The sequence below is a fragment of the Carassius carassius genome, chromosome 2 (genome assembly GCF_963082965.1).
Source record: "Carassius carassius chromosome 2, fCarCar2.1, whole genome shotgun sequence".
Taxonomy (NCBI): Eukaryota; Metazoa; Chordata; class Actinopteri; order Cypriniformes; family Cyprinidae; genus Carassius; species Carassius carassius.
The window spans coordinates 42237836-42260254 of record NC_081756.1 but is presented as its reverse complement, the minus strand read 5'-3'; the positions used below and the strand labels follow the sequence as shown (position 1 = coordinate 42260254).

Below are 22419 nucleotides of genomic sequence, written 5' to 3'. Positions count from 1 at the left end.
GTCAAAAAAAATGAAATGGTAAGGGATAAATATGCTGCACTACACATGGACTTGACTTTCCACACAACAGCAAACATAAAACTGGAGTATTAACCAAGGCTGATAGACAACTATTTTCCTGAACCTTTTCATTTTTTTATTTGTATTGGCCAGTGGCAACCCAGCTCTTTAGATATCAGAATCGGCCATTATAAAACCTATAAACACTTGACCACTACTTTAGTCATTTAACACGTCTATATCTCACATACAAAAGCATAATGTCACACTCTGAAAGGTTTAGATAACATTGGCAATGTTTTTTTGCAAAAACATTCACTTCTTAACAGAGCACTGATTTGTGAAATTGTAAGCATCTTGACCTATATTATGTGCCAAAGTATAGGTTAAAGGGATAGTGCACCATGAATGAAAATTACCCCATGATTAACTCCACCCTCAAGGCATCCTAGGTGTATATGACTTTTTTCTTTCAGATGAACCTAATTAGAGTTATATAAAAAAAAATGTACTGGCTTCCGAGCTTTATAATGGCAGTGAATGGGTGTTATTTTTCAATAGTACAAAAGAAGTCCAATTAAGCACATCCATCCATCATAAAATTGTTCCACACAGCTCCAGAGGGTTGGGTTAATAAAGGCCTCTTGAAGTGAATCGATGCATTTTGGTAAGAAAAATATCCATATTTAAAACTTTATAAACCGAATGGTGTTCTATTGTGAAAACGCGTATGACAGTTAATAGAAGCAAGAGATTTCTTAAATTTTAAATATGGATATTTTTCTTACAAAAATGCTTCAATTCGCTTCAGGAGGTCTTTATTTACCGCTGGAGCAATGTGGGACACTTTTTATGATGGATGGATGCGCTTTATTGAACTTCTTTTGGACTATTGAAAAATAACACCCATTCAATGCCATTATAAAGCTTGGAAGCCAGTAAATAAACTCTGATTATATTTGTCTGAAAGAAGAAAGTCATATACACCTAGGATGCCTTGAGGGTGAGTAAATCTTGGGGTAATTTTCTTTTTTGGGTGAACTATTTGTAAGTTGTAATTTAAGTTATTGGGCTTTAATCAAAGCCTGATGTCTGTAAACTAATTAAGGTAGCCATTGTTGTCCACCGGTCATCTCTGCTTAGCAAGGGTACAGCCAAATAAGATCACACAAGTCAAAGGAGCATGCACTTTGACCTCTTGACAGTGTAAATAACTAACTCTCAAGTCTGGAGAATTTATCCTGCAGTGCTAAGGGGCTCGGGGCTGCAAACATGGGCGGGAAAGCAACTTAAATGACAAGTGTTTTAATAAAAATTAATCCGCACACACTAAATCTGTAAGAATCTGATTAACTCCTGTTAGTCTATCCATGTCTGAAATGTTTCACCAAGCTTAACTGCAGATCAGTTCAGCAAGCGGAGGACTTTGTTCAGTGAGCTGGAGCTTGCATCACCCTTTTATTTAGTTTCATATAGGTTTTCACAAGTCTCTGATCATCACAGAAGCCAAATAGGGGCATTGAACGCGAGTGATATTTCAAGCATCTCCCACGTACTGACTACTATGGCTGAAAAGGTCAGTTTTGATAAAATGTTTACAATAATGTAGGGCTGTAGCTATCGAAGATTTTAATAATCGAGTATTCTACCAAAAATTCCATCAATTAATCGAGTAATCGGATAAAATGTGTTTTTGCTTAATTAAAGTGCAATATTAATTATGCAAGAGATAATAAGACTCCTGGGTCCCTTAAAATGAACAAGTTTCCTTTTTTATAAATTTTTATTTTTTAAATGCACAGAATGCAATGCATACATCAAAAAATAAACATTTAATTATTACCCATTGTTTCTCTGTCTGTACTTGTACTGTGAACAATGACAATAAAGTTGACAGATGAATTAAGTGCATTTAAGTGCCATTCAGTTGGGGTTTTAAATAAAGCATTTTCTGAGATGCACATTAAACAATAGTCTTTAACCGGACTTTTATTTTGATGGGTTGACGTACCTTTACAGTTCTGTGTATGTTATGTGACGCTAGTTTTACTTAAATCAAATGGTCAAATGCTCATGAAGTGACTGTCAGAGCAGTTCTGGAGATGTTGTTCATGTGTTCCCTTTTATATAGTGAGACAGCAGACGCTGAAATCACCGCGAGGGTCACGCGCGCTTCAGTGTGTTAATAAAGGAAGACGCGCTTCTGCTCCATTCATTAACACAGACACGCAGAACGTGCAGGATTCATATTTAAATAGACTGTTCCGGCCTAAATAATTACAGATATTAGTCCATATCGTCATTTGATGTAAGTGCAATGACCTATTTTTGATTAATTCATTCAAAATTTGGCAAATTCCGTGCTATTCCTCGTTTAACTGTAAATTCCGTTTTTATGACTGGATTTCGCGATTCCCTCCGCGTTTTCTGCATCGCGGAAAACATAGGGCCCTAGTTGTGGTGTGCCAGCTCTATCTTGCAATGGACACATGCCACAACGTTCTCTTTACGTTTGCCCGCGCCCTCAAATCAAAACACTGCTGACTCCTTTGCAGTATGCGATTTATCAGTCCTTCGACGGATGTCGATGACATAGCATCCTCGAAATTCTGGCTTCCGAGGATCCTTGACATTGAGAAACGCCGGACTCAGCGCTTGTGTCTCCTTCCGCTTTGTGGGTGACGTAAACGCGTTGTGTCACATAAAAAATAATAATTGCGAAAGAACCTGACTTGATCCCATTTAAAATAAATTAAAAGAGGCTTCGAGGCAGAGGAATTTGCCTCGATCATTTTTATTTTAATCGAGTTACTCGAGGAATCGGTTCAGCCCTACAATAATGTTTCATTTATATTACAATAATGAAACAAATTACAAAAAATTCTAGCTTCCATATTACACTAAATTATAAAATATAATTTTTTAACTCTAGAAAGACAGTCCTGACTAAGAAGATTGTGTTGCCATTTAAATAAAGATTTGGCTTCTCCTACAACAGAGCCATTGGATTTCCTGCCTTGTAAATGACAATAGCCCATCGAGAACAATACACAAAACCTTGTATTGATTGTAGGCCCCTTTATTGACGAGACATCATCTGACGTGCACTACATAATCCCAGATGGTAATTCTTTCACTGTGGGCAGATCTAAAGACTGCAGATGTTCTGCTGGAACAAACAGTCAAAGGGGTCAAAGTCAGTTTGTAACATCTGTAACTAACCCGTGCACCTTGGTTTAATGTGAAAAGCATGTTTGATTCCTTTAAAAGTCTAGGAGATGCACAGCTTATTCAACTTATTCACAGAAGGAGTGTTTTGTCATCACAAATCTCAATCATTTTAATCCTTTTGAAAATATATGACATCCGTCTTGATATCTGTTGTAAAATTATATAAAACTGTTAACAGGGGAGCTTATTTTGAGCAAAAAGGCATTATTGCAAAGTATGTAAATTTAAGAGGTTAAATTCCAAAATTAAATAACAGTAAAAATCTAACACTAATAAACTGCTTGGAACAGACTTATTAGAAAAAAAGTTCGTTGGAACAGATACTAGAAAGCATTAAGTTCTTCTAACATAAGCTATTAACATCTTTTCAATCTTATACTAACAAATCATGACAGGCCTTCTTTAGGAAACTTTATTCCAAATAAAAAGTGCATTAGAACCAACACATCACCACAACAAATGTTGGCTAATTTTATATTCATCAAATATAATAATTACTTTTAATTAATGCCACACAAAAGACAGAGATGAACATTTATCCGCCTTAGAAAGGTAACTTAAAAGTACAATCTAACAAAAGTGTATAACAGACCACTTGTAACAGCAATAGAGATTGAATGCTGAACTGAATTATGTGCGTAGCTTGAGTGGTGACACAACAGTTCATTCATAATGAGTGTATGGATCTTTCTAAGCATTCACAAACATTACAGAGCTACAGCAATATCTCTCTCTTCCAGCTGTATGCTCCCATCAGCTCAGAACTATTGATTTTTCTGGACTATCCTAACACAGGATCAGAGAACTTTCAATATCAAAGCTTGTTTGTGGTAGGAGCAATATGCCATATATGGACAAAAAAAACAAACATTAAAAACCCTAGCTGTCTAGACTAAAGATGAGCAAAACCTTTTTTCATATAAAGTATAGATAGTAAAGATCTATATCTGGCCTGCAGACAAAACTCAACTCTACAGACACTAAACAGCTAAAAAAAGAGAAGAGAGAGAGAGAGAGAGAGAGAGATAAAGTACTGTCTGAGACGCAGGTAATAGAATCACCCACCGGCTGACTGTCAACTTATCTCCATACAACTCCACAACATTATAACTGATAAAAGCAAATCATATTGAAAGTACATGAAGTGAAATGTCACATATTTACCTGTATTTGGTGTCAAGTCACTCTTACAAAAAAAATATATATATATAAATATATAGCTGTGTTTTGGCCATGGTGTCATGGAATTAGTTTCATTTTATTACATTACACTTCTTTCTAATATCAAATAAACTCTGGAGTTTCTTTTAAAAGCTGATTATTTTCCATATGCTATATATATTATAATTTCTCTGCTTTCGAAATGTAGTCTTCATTGAGGCTATTTGATATCTGTGCTGATTATTTAAATAGATAGAACAGGGCAAATGCAATTCAGCTCGATTAACACACACTGAATAGTGCACAATAGGTTCCTCCAGCTAAAAAGTACTGTGGTGGTACCATGGGACTGTATAAACTTAGATCTTATTAACATACCATAAGTATTTCCATGGCTAACATATAAATGAACACCACGGTGGTAATATCAGGGGTTTCTGTAGATTTTATGAAGAGATGAGATAAATTGAATGGAACACAATAAGCCAATACGGTCTCTAAATGTAACTGTATTTTATTAGCAATGCTTCAAAGTTTAAAAATACACCATCAAAAGATATTCATTATATCAAAATAAATAAAATATTTTTTTATATATAAAAATAAGCCTTAAAAAGCTTGAATAGCTTTGTGCTTAACCAATGGAATATAGAAATAACTTTTACTGTATTTGTTTTAATGTGCAAATGTCTAATGATTCTTAAATCAAGATAAATTTACTTGAGAAACAAAATGACAAAATAAGTTTAAGAGAAACTCATAAACACTATAACAAATATCTGACGATATCAACTTATTCATCCTAAATCAACTTAATTCAAAATAGGGATGCACGATAAATATCGCACAAGCTGATAATGAAGGTGGATTTGCGCATCTTCTCAGTTAACAACGGCTCTGTGTAGTAACAGCTGTTCTATGTGAAATCACGCACCTGATGGAATTTACAGCTGATTAGAGAACCGGCTTTACTGACGAGATGCGCATAACGATCGGTCGATCATGATCGGAGCACCCCTTATAGTTAATGCGCATCTTGTCAGTAAAGCCTGTTCTGTAATCAGCGTTAAATCTCTACACGTGCATTCTTTCACGTGGAACAGCATTTACAAGCTGCGTAAAACATGTGAAAAATATGATTGTGGTTTTGCACAGCTTGTCAGTGAGCAATGGCTCTGTGTAGTAAATGCTGCTTTAAGAACTGGCTTTACTGACAAGATGCGCATTAAATATTGTGTGATATTTATCGTGCATCCCTAATTCAAAGGGAAAAAAATTTTCAAACCCTACTGACAGATGTTAGTTCTTGTTTTAAGAATAGAGGGTTGTACATATTCAATTTGAATCTCAAGTAAATGTAATTTTGATTAGTGGTTGACCGATATTTCGCCACTGCCGATATATCGGCAGATATTTGCCATTTTTCAAATATCGACGTTGACCGATAAATTTCTCTGCTTGGCTGATGTGTTCGATGCAGGACTTTTATTTTGACAGCGCACACAGTCAGTGTTGCCAACTTGGCGACTTTGTCGCTAGATTTAGCGACTTTTTTTATAAAAATCTAGCGACTTTTTGGACAAACCTTATTTAGTCTCTGAGACTCTTCAGTTCTGCCGCACAAGCGCGAGGTCTCTCTTTCCCAGCGAACACACCTCTCTCTCTGTTCAGCGAGTGCAAAGAGGAGCAGCACTTTCAGTTAAAAAAATATATTTTCTGTTGCTTCTAACTCTATTTTACATGCAAGTATAGCCGACATCAGTCACAGCACAACCATTGTCTTAATCGTATGTGTATTTGTGCTCACAGTGCTCACATTCTCCCTCTTTGTTGTTGTTGTTGTTGTTAACAGTTACGTCTTAGGGCTGGGTGATAAATCGAATATTAGCGATAATATTGGAATAATTTTGATGACGATGTAAAATGTGAAAATATTGTGAATATTGAATATTTCAAATTCAAGCATACTTCCCAAAAGAACGTGCCAAACGTCCAAAAAATGGAACATGTTATTGTGGACTGCTCTACACTCCTCTACTATGCAAACTCTCATAAGTGCGGTTGCCAGATATCAACAGTTCAACCCCAGAATCAGAGCTTCGCTGTTACACAGATACATTTTCTTCCTGGTGTTTTGCTTATTTTAAGCAATCATGTACATGTAAGCATCAATCAGCCGGTCTGTGTAAAAAGTATTATAACGATTGCTTTTATATTATTAGTAATAGACAAACATTGTATTTTCTCCTTAATAATAATAATAATAATAATATCGGCCCCCTGCTTTCCAAGGTATCGGCATCGGCTGTCACAAAACCAATATCAGTCGACCACTAATCTTGATTTAAGGTGTTTAATGTTTCTATATCTGTATTGGAACACAAAAGAAAATCACTAGATTTTCATTTTTTTGCATTGCACTCAATATTTAATGCATTCTTTTTTTTTTTTTTTTTTAATTTCTGCTCCGATTTAATAACTTTTAAGCCCTTATTTTCTGGTAGCATAAACGAAGACTTTTAAGACCATCAGAAAGCTGTAATATAGTATGTCTACAACAATAATAGTACTATAATTTTTCAAAATTACAGACTGTCCAATGATTCCCAAACAAATACACAAAAACAAGTTTGTTAGTGATGAGAGACAAAATAAAGACTTTCAGAAAATTTATTAAAAGTAAAGTTCATCCAAAAAGAAAATTTATGTCATTAATTACTAATCGTCTTGTCATTCCAAACCCGTAAGACCTTCACTCATCTTCTGAACTCAAATTAAGATATTTTTTAAAAATCCGAGAGCTTTCTGACCCTCCATAAACAGCAAGGGGATGACCACATTCGAGGCCCTGAAAAACGGAGGACATAAGCGTTTCAACCTTAATTTTACAAAGCTACGACTATACTTTGAGTGCAAAGAAAACTAAAATAATAACTTTATTCAACAATTTCTTCTCTTCCAGGCAGTTTCCGCTGCCATTTATTAGAGTACCACAACGCATGTGTGTTCATCCCTCTGCTTGTAAACAAGACTCAGTGCATAGCAGCACCACACCTCATGGTACCCTAATAATGGCAGTGGAGATTTTTGTTTTCTTTGCACACGAAAAAGTATTCTCGTAGCATCATAAAAATATTCTTGAACCACTGACGTCACATGGACTGTTTCAACAATGTCTTTACTACATTTCAGGGCCTTGAATGTGGTAGTTCCCTTTCTATCTATGCAGGGTCAGAAAGCTCTTGGATTTCATCCAAAAATACCTTAATTTGTGTTCCGAAGATGAACAAAGCTCTTACAGGGTTTGAAAAGACATGAGTAATTAATGACAGAATTTTAATTTTTTTGGGTGAACTATCCCTTTAAATGTGTGGACATTTCCGATTAACCTGCAGCAACAAATCATTTTCAATCTACCTGAAAGATAACTCAAGTAAGGTGTTGAGACGGACAAGTAGCTCAGCCCACACTGGCAATTTAAAGGTGATGAGCAGGAAAACTAGTTTCTGACGAGTGTAAGGGAGTGAAGATTAGCTACAGAGCCTCTAATCCCCATCATAAAACAAACACCCATTTGGCCTCTACTCAAACAACACCGTGATAAAACTAGCATGATTATGGCTTGATACAATTATTCAGAACCGGTGGGAAAATCAAGCAAGATGATAAGTTATAAAGATGTTATCAATTGTTAGCCCCAGGGTACTTTGACATACACCATCTTACTTACATGTCAAGTGCTACCAAACATGGTGGTCCACGTCCAAAAAAACATGATATAACTACAGTATCGTGTCCAAAAAGCCATGGTAGTTCCATTGTACCTTTTGTTAGTGTGTGTGGCTGCTCTGAAGGGGAAATTATTATGATGTCCCAGAGTGAGCTCTGAGCTTGAAAGCAGTGAGTGATTCTCTATGAATCTGCTGAAACTCACACATCCTTTGACATTCGTAACAGACTCGAGCTCTTCCACAGAGAACCGCAACTCCAGCATAAACAACCCAGTGCTGTTTTAAACACAGTCGGAGTGTTTGTTGACTGCATGACCCTTGTATTTCCTTACTCCGTAAGGGAAAAAAACCATGAATATTACTGGAGTAATCGAGTAAACTGGGACTCGTTCGATTCGCCGCACCTAACGCGCGGTTCAAACGCATTGGTCCGCGTTGCTCCTAAGGAAATGACTCGCTAAGATGGTCAAAGCATGTGTGAGCCATGACAACCGAGCTAAGCTAACGGGCTAAAGCACCTCCAGTCTCCATCTGCACCAATAAAACACCACCCCCTACCCACATACATATATATATATATATATATATATATATATATATATATATATATATATACACACACACAAAAGAAATGCATTAATCCCAGCGCCACTTACCCCACACGCGAACCCCTATCCTGAGAATACTTATGTACATTCCATAGAGAAAGGTAGAAATGCCTCTGGATTTGTGTACGGAATTCCAAAAATGCTCCCAAAGCAGTGCACTTTCCAACACATCCAGCAACTAGAGAAATGGAAGGCCAACAGCCATCACACTCCTAAAGATCCCGTTCAGAAATAGAAACACTGCCCTGAAATTGGCTTCGCATGATCTAAATCTCAAAGCTCAAATAGGTATTTCTTAAATTCCAGGACGATAAATCCAACATCTCGGCACGTCCATTTTCACATGTATTTCTTCTTCTTTTTTTCCCCCTTGAGTTGAATCCTAGATCCCTCGCTCCTTTCAGTAAGGGAGATACAATGTAACTAAAGGGCAGGAGGAGGAGGAAGCGCCAGGAAATCCAGGAGAATGATCCGCATGGATTGAACCCTGCGCGCGGTGCGTGATAAGACGCGGAAGCTGGATCTGTCGTTCTATTCCACCGCTGCCAGACATTCTTTCTGAAACTTCCCACGTGTTTGTATGTGTTGTGTGTCCAAAGCGTTTGAAACGCCTCTCTCTAATCTGTATGTCCTGTATTAACATGTCTTGAATATGAATTGATACGTTGTTTCTATAAATTCATTTAAAAAGCAAATGCACAAAACAGTTTGTTTTATAGTTATAATTCTGTATAGGCTACAATTTTGTAATGAAGGACATAACTATGCTTCAGAGTTGCAGTCATGCAAATCTTCATCATATTCCATAAATCAATTACGAGCAGGCCAGACCTGTTAATCTGAGTTAATAAAAATAACAGATTAGATATAGGCCTACAGATAGAATAACAGGTCATGGCATATTCTAAAATCACATTTAATAACTATAAAACAGATAGTGTTGATCAGGCAATACTTTTAACCATCATAATAAATGATCAAATCAATGTTATTTTACTATCGAGACACTATTATATATTTTTATGAAAAAAAAAGATTTTTATTTCATTTCAGTTTTAGTCAGTTTAGTACATCATGTTGAACTAAATTAAAATGATAATTTCTTTTTTCGTTTTGGCAACTAAATGAAATAAAATACATTTATTAAATTCCATTAATATTTCTTTCAAGTAACTATTAGTTAGCCTGCTTGAAATAATCAGTAACTTTAGTTTTAGTTCACAATAGTTATCCTGGCTGACTTTTGAACATAAAAACATTCATGTAAACTCTGTTTTCAGACTCTTATTGCCAGAGATTCACTGAAAAATTTCCCCTCCACTGTAGATCAAAAACCTTATTTGCACATGTGCAATTTTGATGTGAAGATATGATGCACCAGATTGACATAAATGAAGCCACATGTATTACCGGAAATGAGCAGCATAGACATTCTTCTACATTACCCTTTTCAGAGGATTTTTATTTTATTTTATTTATTTATTTTACAAATTTGAAGTGATATCAGAGTGAAATAGTTATGCCCAAATTATGTCAACCTGGTGCAGCATATCTTCACATCAAAATTGCACATGTGCAAATGAGGTTTTCGAACTACAGTGGAGGGGAAGATCCCTTTTTACAACCCCTTTTAAAAAGTTAAATGATCAAACACTTGTGTCGTTTGGTATTACAGTAACATTGCTGTTGAGTGATTTATCTGTAATGTTTGTTGCTTTCAATTGACTGACAGCATTGCTTTTGACATGATTGAGAAGAACTATCAAAGGGCATACAAAATTAGTTAACTTTAATGATTAATTTTCCCACTGTGCAGTAGTGGGATGAAGTTTACATGTTAATGTAGCAAATAAACACAAAGATTCCATGCTGCTTTAACACTCAAAGATTTCTTATTAATGTAAAAATGTTGATGTGTAGGTAGGCTATTACTCGTTTACTATTTCCACAGCTCGGTGAACACTGGAAAGCTTTTCTAAACAATGCCAACTGGCTGATAACAGACCAGCAGCTCCAGGTTTCATCATGAAAGAGATTTTTCACTCTATTTCTGGGTGGCAGTGTTGTGTCTATGGCCACAGGTATGCTCATTTGCGCTTTCTTTTTATTTGAGGTTAACAGAATGAGAGCTGTAAGTGCCTGCAAGGAAAGTGCTGACTGAGAACAGGAAGACCTGCTGCTGACATTCCTTCTACAACCTAAGCCTTTTATAATGGCCCCTCATTCAAATGCAAAAACATAAGCTTTTCATAAGATAATTAGCCCCTTCACACTCGAATCATGCTTTTAATAGCTCAAACTGTTTGTTTAAACAAATGCAGGAATTTGTTTGAATACTCCAGAATACGGTTGTTTTATAGAGAAACCTTTATTCATTTATAAATCCCACGCAGCGGCCGTGCATCGAAGCCCTCCCAAGATCACGCTCCATGGCTCCATGAAACTGAATTTTGGAAGCTCTTCAGTACTCTCCCAGAAAATGTCCTTTTTGTATTTTGGCACAAAGGAGCGCCCCAGCACCCCATAGGTGGTTGAGATGACAGAGTTTGATTAGCAGCTCTCTGTCTCTAGGCAAGGGAGGGTTTTCAAACGGTTTCATCTTAAACTCAAACAGTATTTGTATTTTGGACAATTAATTGGTCAATACAATATGTTGGGGAAAAAAGAAGCCAAGTGACAAGACATGCTGTAAAAGGATGGTTCTTATGAAAACTTTTAAGGTCACATTTCAGCTCAAAAACAAAAAATATATTTTGCATTAGTAAAAATTCTCCCAGTGACAGTAATGTCATGACCATTAAGTACATTTTCTCTTTTCTTAACTGCTAGTAGATTAGTAGACTACTTTGAAGTATATATATATATATATATATATTTTAATAATCAGTGTACAGACAAGATGATTTCCATCATATTACAGTATAGATAAACTTTTTTTGCATTACAGGAACAGGAAATTGGTGGGTTCGACTTGTTTTAATTAAAATTTGCTAGATTTTACCCCAAAGGATTCACACAACATATTAACCAAAATAAAAACAGAGCAATCCCTGAAAAGTTTTTCTGTATTCAACAGACTGTGGATGCTAGCTAAACATTTATCAAGCTTTTGTATTTACCCGTGTGGAAATATGCAGAAAGGCCGATGCCCCATAAGAGGAAAATACATCCTCAATACACGGCAGGTTACTTTAATGCAGTTCCCATCGTGCAATCTACCGTTAATGGAGTCAGTCATTTGCTCTTTCTGATGCAGAGATGCTTGTGTCACAAAGAGGCCACTCAATCACTTTGAGAGCAGCAGGCCCAAAACCTGAGAGGCTGTGGCTTTGACAGCCATTGTGGCCCAAATAACAAGAGCAGCTCCAATATGAGCTCTCCAGCACAATTGCCTCTTTAGTATGCAGAAAATTCCATGCTCAGCCAACCGGTTCAGGTTCAGACCGTCGGCTTTATGAGCTGGAAATCCAATTGAGATTAAAAGGGAGCTGGTTAATTATATGGCAGTATTATACGCAAAATAACCTAAAAGGCTAAATTATAACAAATAAATTATATTTTAAAATGCTTTCCAACTGAAATGTATTAATTCACCAATACACAAGTAGTCTTCAGCCTTTTATTGCAGAAAAAGCAACAACATTTAAATCAGGGAATGATTGTGCATTTGCCATACTACTGATGTCACCATTTGTCCCACACATCCCATATGTGACTTGGCCAATGTGAGGCATTCAAGGGGACTCTGTTCCTCGTCTCTTGACCGCCGTGGCTTTGTTCAGGTCACGCTGGCTGCATTAAACACTTCTTGGCACTTTGGTGGCTCTGGCTCTCCAGTTTCCCTGTGTGAGAGAATGAGGAGGGGTGAGGTTAATGGTGATTCAAGTCCCACTGACCTTTTCAAAGCCCACTGTCAAACAACGAAAAGATGCCCTGCTGAGGTGAGGGCTGGGATCAGGAAGAGAGAATTTTTGAATCTGTTTACACACACATTCACACTTCCAACACCTTTTTCACACTCTCTCATCACTCTCTCATCATAGAGGGATTGCAGTGCTGTAAATGTCACACTAACACACGATTACTCAGGGACCGGTTTAAATCTAGATGATGCGTTCAGAGAATAGTCCATCTGTTGCATGTGAAGAGCAAGAAATTCTGGGAATACTGATTCACAACCAACTTGCATTTAGAAAACTGCTCGAGCACTAGTAATTTTCTTCCTAGAATGCTGTGCAACACAATTTATGTAATTTGTTACAGAGAAGATAGTACAAAGTTCAACAGTTTTACAATGTACCATCTGTAGGGATGTCAACATATTAAATATTTCATCATGTCTTATTGTCAAATGTTTAATCGGTCTAAATGTCTTTTCTTTTCAAATGCTTTCTGTTATACTCATAAGGAAATAAATCAGGAATAATGTAGTTTTATAGGAGTTAACAGCAGTTTCCTTGTGTTTCACTTGTAGGTGGCATTTCATATTTGTTGAACTTAGATAAATAACTTTCACTATATAAAGACTGCAAATGACTTTAGTTTTTGAGTCCAATTAGCATAGCATTTTGTCATTAGGAAGGCCTTTCTCGCTCTGGCAGAGGAAAACAGGTGAGAATGAAGCAATTCTCAAATTAGGTGAATGTTACCTGCATAAAAAAAGTTATTAAACTTGTAATTATTCTAATTTGACAGTATAACACATTATTAATTTTCAGTTATCCTTCAATTCCAGTTATTTGCAGAAAGCACAGAGTTGTACGAGTTAATCTTCAAGAACTTAAAGGATCAAGAAATCTCAATTTCAGGCAAATATGATCCTTATGATCTATGGGCCAGGGTTAGTTGTGCGGTGAGATTCTTTAAAGGTGTGATTTTACTACTGTGGGTAAGAGCTGCCTATACAAGGCTCTCAGCAGTCTTCAGTTCTGAAACTGGAGCCACTCAATCGATAGGAAAGGAGATGACGCTGATCAGACTGGCATCAGCATCTCTATTCTGTGGGAAAGCAAAGACTTTCAATTCCACCCTTGATCTTAGCTGGCAGCTTTTTCAGATGATTTGGCAGCATTCAGCACAAGATGTACTGCTGTAGCAGCTGTCAACGTCTGACTGCAAAATATGGCTCACTTCAAACAACCCATACTGATGAAAAAATTACCTGACCAAAATTTGAGTCATGTAACATGACATGCATTAAAGACAGCTTTTCAGTTGTCTTTTCGTTTGACTCTAGGAAAGCAAAAATCTGTAAACAATCTTTCAGAGCATGAATCTGAAAGCTATTTCAAAGCACACTGTCACAACACAGTAAGAAGAGAATGTCACACTGCCAAGACATGAATGAACAGAACAGTTGGGTCAACAACAGAGAAAGAGGTTTTATTTTATACATTTAAAAAAAAAAAACTTTCTTTAACAAACTGAGCAATAAAAGCGTATTTACAATCAATCAAGCCTAATTCAGGATTTTTTTTTATTCTAAACTTTAAGAGATAAACCTCACAAATCTATATACCTTAAAAGATATGTCACAGCACAAACACATTTTAATAGGAGATGCACTTCTGCATCAAATGGCTGTGTTGAGCTGCTGAGTCCCAGTATTCTGCATTGGCTGGTGAAGCAAATTCTAAGAGCCCAGACATCGATCTAGCAAGATAAGTTCCCATTGATTGCCCTGGTTGGGGGCTGCTGTGAAACAGTTTATTACCTATACTGCAGCAAGGGAGCCAGCACAACAATAGGTGCAGCGTGTCCGGAGCATTAGTGGAACTCCATGTAGCACACCTGCTTTTCTCCTGTTGCCTACACTCAGATTAAGCACTGAACTCCAGAACTTGCATAACCTTCCCATCTTACAGGACCACATATAGACATGGATGGGGGGGTCGGGTAATATGCAGTGGTCTGTACAACTTGCACTATATTCTATATTCCTATTTAAAGTGATATGATAGATTTGTGTGAGAAACTGACTGAAATTTTATTTGTTATTCACATATATATAAGTTGTGCCACAAGGCTCTGTCTCTGGCCCTTTGTTGTTCGCCGAGGTAATATTATGAGGAAACATGACATTGCTGTAGCTCTTACTGGTATGTTGATGAAACTAATTTCTCCAGACCACATGACATTTCAAGTAGCCAAATGAATTAAAGATGTAATTACTGTATGGACCAAAATTTTTAATACAGACAAGAAAAAACAGAATTTAATTTTTGTGGTTTCTCTTTAATCTCATTAAAGCCTTGATTACATTTAATGGTGTTTAACTTATGTATCCACAAAAGACCTCAAATGCCAGAAATCCAATGGTATTACGAAATCCAATGGTATTACAAATGTTCATGACGGATTTCATTGTTGGAAATCCCCAAAGGATCAGTACAGGGCAAAGCATTCTCTCGTTTTTGTTGTTCAATCATATCTGCTCCTGAAAAGGCTGTTTGTTTAGTTGCCAAGGGCAGTAAAGGGTGGGTGGAGGGACATCAACACATGCACTTAGTGGGGGTAATAAACACAGACAGCTGGAGCATTGTGATCTAACTCTAAAGGTATTATAGATGTTAATGAGTTAAGTTGAGTTTGAATAAATTACTAGAAACAAATAAAAATGTAATGAAGATAGGCTTTATTTTGATGGTCTATTTGTGACAGTCAAGTCAAAGTTTAAGAAAACAAATCACTATGTACTTTAGAATCTGACAAACTCTGAAGGTCTCAATCATGGATAAATCACAGCAGAGCCAAGGGAGAATCACATCACCGTCTGGGGAAATCCAGCTTGATTTTCCAATCTAACTCAAAGTACCTTAATGATTAGAACATGTCATGAATGCTCACAGACACTTACAGCTCCCTCAGTGCAGTAAATTCAATGCAAACAAGTCTCCTGCAAAGGTAGAGAGATTCTCAGTTTGTTTACTTGAATTACTAGAATTTAATGAACTATTTCTTCCCTTGCTGTAGAATTGTACCAAAATGAAAGGTATGAATAGATCCACATGGAAAGTGGGTTTTAAGAAGGCTTAAAATGCAACACATTTATTGGTAAAAAAAAAAAAAAAAAAAAGTATGAATACACTGCCCAATGTATCTACCAAACAAATATGCAAGAGGCGAGCAATGAGCAGAATTTTATGATTGAAGTCAGATGGATTTCTGTGGACATCTAAAGACCTTTCTGCTAAATGTACTTAAATACTGTAAAATGGGTTTATCCATTAAAACGGGCGAGAAAAAAAAAAAAAAAAAAAAATGCTGGTATCATGCAATATGTTTAGCATTGTGGAGGATGACCATTTTAATGTCCGCAAAGCTTTCTGTGGTGACAGATTTCATGAAGACCTGAGTATGAGGATTAAAGCAGAGAGAAGAAAATGTTCCATAAAATCCTCTGCATTTTCCCGTTTTAAATGCAAACTCACACACAGAGACCAGGACAGGTATGCAGAGGAATCATAGTTCTTGCTCTGTTGAAACAGGGACGCACCATTTACACATCACTTCCCCTAATATGCGGTGACATTAATCAATTCCACCTGCCACACACAGTTTGGAGTTTGCTGAAATAGCCAGCTTAGGATGGGAATTTTCCAGACACATGAAGAGAAAGACAAAGAAAAGAGAATGATGAAAAGAAAGACACAACTCAGTCCTATGAGCTGCCTGGGAGATCCAGACCAAAAGAAAAATATTCCAGCAACCAGGGTCGCCCATACTAATGGGCCAAACAGAGAAAACAGATTAATCCTGCAGCCATTAATAATTCCTGCAACTGTTCCCTCCGAGGCAATTAATCACCTCCCCTCTCTGTCAGCACAAGAGCCTGGGGCTAAACAAAGATCCAGGGCTACTGCCGGAGCCTTGAATAAACTCATTCTCAATCACAACCATACTCACCTTGGCTCCCTAAAGCAAGGTACACATCATAAACAGAATCATCCGAGACAGACAGACAGACAGGACAGACAGACAGACAGACAGACAGACAGACAGACAGACAGACAGACAGACAGACAGACAGACAGACAGACAGACAGACAGACAGACAGACAGACAGACAGACAGACAGACAGACAGACAGACAGACAGACAGACAGACAGACAGACAGACAGACAGACAGACAGACAGACAGACAGACAGACAGACAGACGACAGACAGACAGACAGACAGACAGACAGACAGACAGACAGACAGACAGACAGACAGACAGACAGACAGACAGACAGACAGACAGACAGACAGACAGACAGACAGACAGACAGACAGACAGACAGACAGACAGACAGACAGACAGACAGACAGACAGACAGACAGACAGGACAGACAGACAGACAGACAGACAGACAGACAGACAGACAGACAGACTGACAGACAGACTGACTGACTGACTGACTGACTGACTGACTGACTGACTGACTGACTGACTGACTGACTGACTGACTGACTGACTGACTGACTGACTGACTGACTGACTGACTGACTGACTGACTGACTGACTGACTGACTGACTGACTGACTGACTGACTGACTGACTGACTGACTGACTGACTGACTGACTGACTGACTGACTGACTGACTGACTGACTGACTGACTGACTGACTGACTGACTGACTGACTGACTGACTGACTGACTGACTGACTGACTGACTGACTGACTGACTGACTGACTGACTGACTGACTGACTGACTGACTGACTGACTGACTGACTGACTGACTGACTGACTGACTGACTGACTGACTGACTGACTGACTGACTGACTGACTGACTGACTGACTGACTGACTGACTGACTGACTGACTGACTGACTGACTGACTGACTGACTGACTGACTGACTGACTGACTGACTGACTGACTGACTGACTGACTGACTGACTGACTGACTGACTGACTGACTGACTGACTGACTGACTGACTGACTGACTGACTGACTGACTGACTGACTGACTGACTGACTGACTGACTGACTGACTGACTGACTGACTGACTGACTGACTGACTGACTGACTGACTGACTGACTGACTGACTGACTGACTGACTGACTGACTGACTGACTGACTGACTGACTGACTGACTGACTGACTGACTGACTGACTGACTGACTGACTGACTGACTGACTGACTGACTGACTGACTGACTGACTGACTGACTGACTGACTGACTGACTGACTGACTGACTGACTGACTGACTGACTGACTGACTGACTGACTGACTGACTGACTGACTGACTGACTGACTGACTGACTGACTGACTGACTGACTGACTGACTGACTGACTGACTGACTGACTGACTGTCTATCTATCTATCTATCTATCTATCTATCTATCTATCGAAAATCATGCAAGTATGGAGTGCCAAAAGGTTCTGGGCAGATTCTCTGAGCAAACAGTGTAGCACAATTAGTCACAGCGCTCTTTACATGAGATATGATGGCTCCATTATCATTCATTAATGAGGAACACTTGAGTACATGACCGCTCCCCCACACTCAAACACTGCTGAGCTCTCTGTTCCACTTCTCTGCTGTGAGGGGGAGGCAGGGCAAGGAAATTTTCATTAGCAGAGCAGCGACAAAACAAAGCAGATGAGAGAAAGGAGGAGAGAGAAACAGAAGGGGGGAAATACATTGACGCTGATCTGGTGCTCCGTTTTTTTTTTTTTGAGGAGCTAAGATTTGCATATATGTGCAGCAGTGCAGAGGGAGAAATGTGTCAGCACTGACAGCTTCCTGAGAATCTTTGAGCTCGATGTGGGCGCGTCTCTTTCTCTCCCAGAGGCCGCAGGAGCCCTGCTAACACCCGCTCAGGGGTCAGGACCAGTGGCTTTGTGCTCAGCCCTCCTATGGCAACCCAGCAAAGCATGTTTAACGGTCAGCTCAAGTGCAAAGCAGCCCTATGGGGGGAGGGCAAGTTGAACCTTCCCTGCTGCAAGGGCGAATGGAGACACGTGTGTGTGTGTGTGTGTGTGTGGGCTGGTACAGAGATAGACCAAAAGAGAACAAATATAGATGGAAAGACAGACATAATCACATACTGTTCATGATTGTCAAAATACCTTATTCGAGGTAGATTCATATTTTATTTGATGTTAGGCTAGGCTGTGAGGAGTACATGTTAGATAAGTTGTTCATGCAAAGAAACACTCATCAAAATATAGTGAAGAAATATACAAACCCAATTCCAAAAAAGTTGGGACACCGTACAAATTGTGAGTAAAAAAGGAATGGAATAATTTATAAATCTCATAAACTTATATTTTATTCACAAGAGAATATAGATAACATATCAAATATTGAAAGTGAGACATTTTGAAATGTCATGTTGAATGACTTGTTGAAATGGATTTCATGAGAGCTACACATTCCAAAAAAGTTGGGACAGGTAGCAATAAGAGGCCGGAAAAGTTAAATGTACATATAAGGAACAGCTGGAGGACCAATTTGCAACTTATTAGGTCAATTGGCAACATGATTGGGTATAAAAAGAGCCTCTCAGAGTGGCAGTGTCTCTCAGAAGTCAAGATGGGCAGAGGATCACCAAATCCCCCAATGCTGCGGCGAAAAATAGTGGAACAATATCAGAAAGGAGTTTCTCAGAGAAAAATTGAAAAGAGTTTGAAGTTATCATCATCTACTAGGGGTGTAACCAGTGTTTCCTCTATGTTGATTAGTTAATGGCGGCCCGCCACGGCAAAATTTTTGCCGCCACGGTAACGTTAGGGCTCTACAGTGCGACCATTTCACTCGCATTTGCGCCTAAAATATGTCTGTGTGCGACCATGAAAAGATATTTAGGCGCACTTGTGTGACTGACCCGATCGAAGATTTTTTTTGGCGGCCGCCAAAGCAAATTTTTGTCCCGCCAAAGTCTTATTTGACCGGTGTGTAATGTAGATAAACTGCTGCGCTTGTGACAGCTGGGCGCATGTTTAAAAGAACAAGAGAGAGCGAGCGCGAGCACTCTCTTTGCGAAGCAAGGTTCCACTCGACGGGAGAGAAAGAGAGAAAAAAAGAGACTGCAGCGTTCTGGAGAATAAATAACTTGAGATCGGTGTACACGTCCTTGAGAACGGTAAGACGTATAACTTATGTTGTTCATTTAAGCCTGTTATTGTATTAGTCATAGTTCTTGCTAATTTGAATTAAGTCAGGGCTGCCAACTTACACAATTGACACTTTTCACATGCTATCATGCCACACATCCATTTTCTCATGCACAGAAAAATCGCGAAGCAAAGTGAAGACCGACAGACAATACAGAGCAGGTTACTTATGGGTCCGTGTATCTTTTGGTCATTTGATTTTCTATTTAAAAATAAATAAAGATAAATGAGAAACGATTTGATTTTCGTTTTTTTGTTTTGTTTAAGAAACGCAAAACGAAAATGTAGCTGGATTTTTCGTATTTTTGTTTGTGGGTAAAAAATGAGATTATGCTTTAATATTTGTTTGAATGTGTGGGCGGCACTGAAACGCCCCTTTCATCCCTTCTGTACTGCACCGACAAGCGGCAACCGCAAGCTCAGTTCATTTTCACCAGGAGAGAAGCGGCAGACAGCAGAGCATATTAATCCCGCGGATTCTTTGCTAGTGGTGCTTGCAAGATAAAATAATAATAATAATTAATTAATTAATTAATTAAATTAATAATAAAATAAAAAATAATATTATAATTTTCCAGCTGCTGCATGTTATTGACAAAGCAGACTTGACAACTTTATTATTTTAATTATTTTAATTTGTATTTATTTTATTCTAGGCCATTCATAAAAAAAAATAAAATGGGAAAAACCCAACCCCACATTTATAATAAAATTTATATTAAAATAAGTTAAGTTTTCCCAATAATTAGTCTACTTTAAATGTTTTAATTATAGGCTATAGGCTACTTAGAATTATGAACTGAATTCACGAATTCTGTAGATGACAGTATGAATATAGTGATGGTGTGACATCATTACAGATAATGAGTTCAGACGGGAAACACTGCACCTCTTGTTGGTTTCATTTGAATTACATAGGCCTAAATATAAAATTATTATTTTTCTATTTAAATGGATTATTTTAAAAGTAGACATGTCCAGCTAGACATGGTTCGTCTGATGCATGAGCCTGGTTCATTTCTGACGTTTCAGAAAGAAGTTAATGTAGACCGAGATGGCAGAAAGCACATCGTGTTGAGTTTTGTAAGGTTTTCGTGTTATTTAGGGTGTTTTACGATCCAAACTGATGGAGCTGAAGCTCTTTCCCCTGTTTTCGGGATGGAAGGTGTGGATCGGGATCCGCCGATCAGAGAAGTGCAGCAGACTACACTCTCAGAAAAACTTGTGAGGTTTTTCTTAAATAGGTATAGAATAAAATTAGTAAGCTAAAAATCCGCATATTTCATGTCATTGTAGATCATATAGGCCTACAGTAAAATTCAAATGTCATTGAATAAATTAATTTCTGTTTGGTCAAAAAAAATTTATATATATATATAAAGCTTGCAAGCACCACTAGTATAGAATCCGCAGGATTAATATGCTCTGCTGTCTGCCGCTTCTCTCCTGGTGAAAATGAACTGAGCTTGCGGTTGCCGCTTGTCGGTGCATTACAGAAGGGATGAAAGGGGCGTTTCAGCGCCGCCCACACATTCAAACAAATATTAAAGCATAATCTCATTTTTTACCCACAAACAAAAATACGAAAATGCAGCTAAATTTTCGTTTTCCATTTCTTAAACAAAACGAAAAAACGAAAATCAAACCGTTTCTCATTTATCTTTATTTATTTTTAAATAGAAAATCAAATGACCAAAATATACACGGACCCTTATGATATATAAACAAAGTCTCAACTCTCAGAATCAGTCAATTTTATTACAAAATTCAAACAATAAATACAGTTTTGGTGTAAATGTGACGTGTCACGTGACAGATCCCTAGCCTCAGTGAACCGATCATCTCGCTGCCAACTTGTACTTAAGGTTTTGGTTGTTTAAGGTTACAGTTCAATCGCAACTGAAAATTTGCCTCATTATGTGTGAATAAATATACTTGTTTGTGTTGCAGCGAGGGGGGGGTGGTGTTGGGGGTTGGACAGACCTGCCCCCACTGCTAAAAAAAATCCTAAAGGAAACACTGTGTAACGGTACGCAAAAATCACGGTTCGGTACGTACCTCGGTTTTAATGTCACGTTTCGGTTCATTTTCGGTACAGTAAGGGAAAGAAATGCAAACATTAAACTGCAGGTTGTTTATTACTATACACATTAAAAAAAAACTTTTTAATAAAATATATATAAAATAAAAATAGAATAAGAAATAAAATACTGCTGCAAAGTTCTCCACTAAATAAAATACTCTCAGTCTCAAACCAATATCATATAATAAAATATAATGAAAAATATAAATAAATAACTATGATTACAGTGCAGCATTACCAATCCCAGCTTGTAGGCATGCTTCACCAGAATCGTGCCTGACACGGCGCTGGCACGCTGCTGCTGCTGTAGGTGACATAGAGGGAGACCGCCGACAGACCAGGCTCTTGTCTTCATGACAACAATATCTATACTTCATGTTGAGCTTAAATATAAAGCCTACTGATAAAGGACACCGTCAACAGTATTGACGGCAAAATAGACTATGTTTGACAGGTACAATATTTGAAAATCGATAATTATCAATTTA

The 22419-nt window shown here is 37.8% G+C and overlaps 2 protein-coding genes across 5 annotated transcripts in view; both read right to left on the bottom strand.

Moving 5' to 3' along the window:
• LOC132110039 (zinc finger protein 609-like) overlaps positions 1-9205 on the bottom strand; it is a 55192-nt gene extending 45987 nt beyond the window's left edge. Inside the window, exon 1 of one of the 4 annotated variants that reach the window (XM_059516626.1) lies at positions 8780-9205. The gene's annotated coding sequence lies outside the window, so the exon portion shown is untranslated. Of the gene's footprint in view, positions 1-3057; positions 3157-8326; positions 8615-8779 lie in introns of those variants that run through there. The other 3 variants (XM_059516645.1, XM_059516633.1, XM_059516641.1) reach the window with 3 other exon arrangements.
• A 3131-nt stretch (positions 9206-12336) lies between these two features.
• Positions 12337-22419, bottom strand: part of trip4 (thyroid hormone receptor interactor 4) — a 99801-nt gene continuing 89718 nt past the window's right edge. The window contains exon 13 of the mRNA XM_059516457.1: positions 12337-12573. Within this exon, the coding sequence (XP_059372440.1) occupies positions 12515-12573 (59 nt within the window). The 3' untranslated portion in view covers positions 12337-12514. The remainder of the gene's footprint in view (positions 12574-22419) is intronic.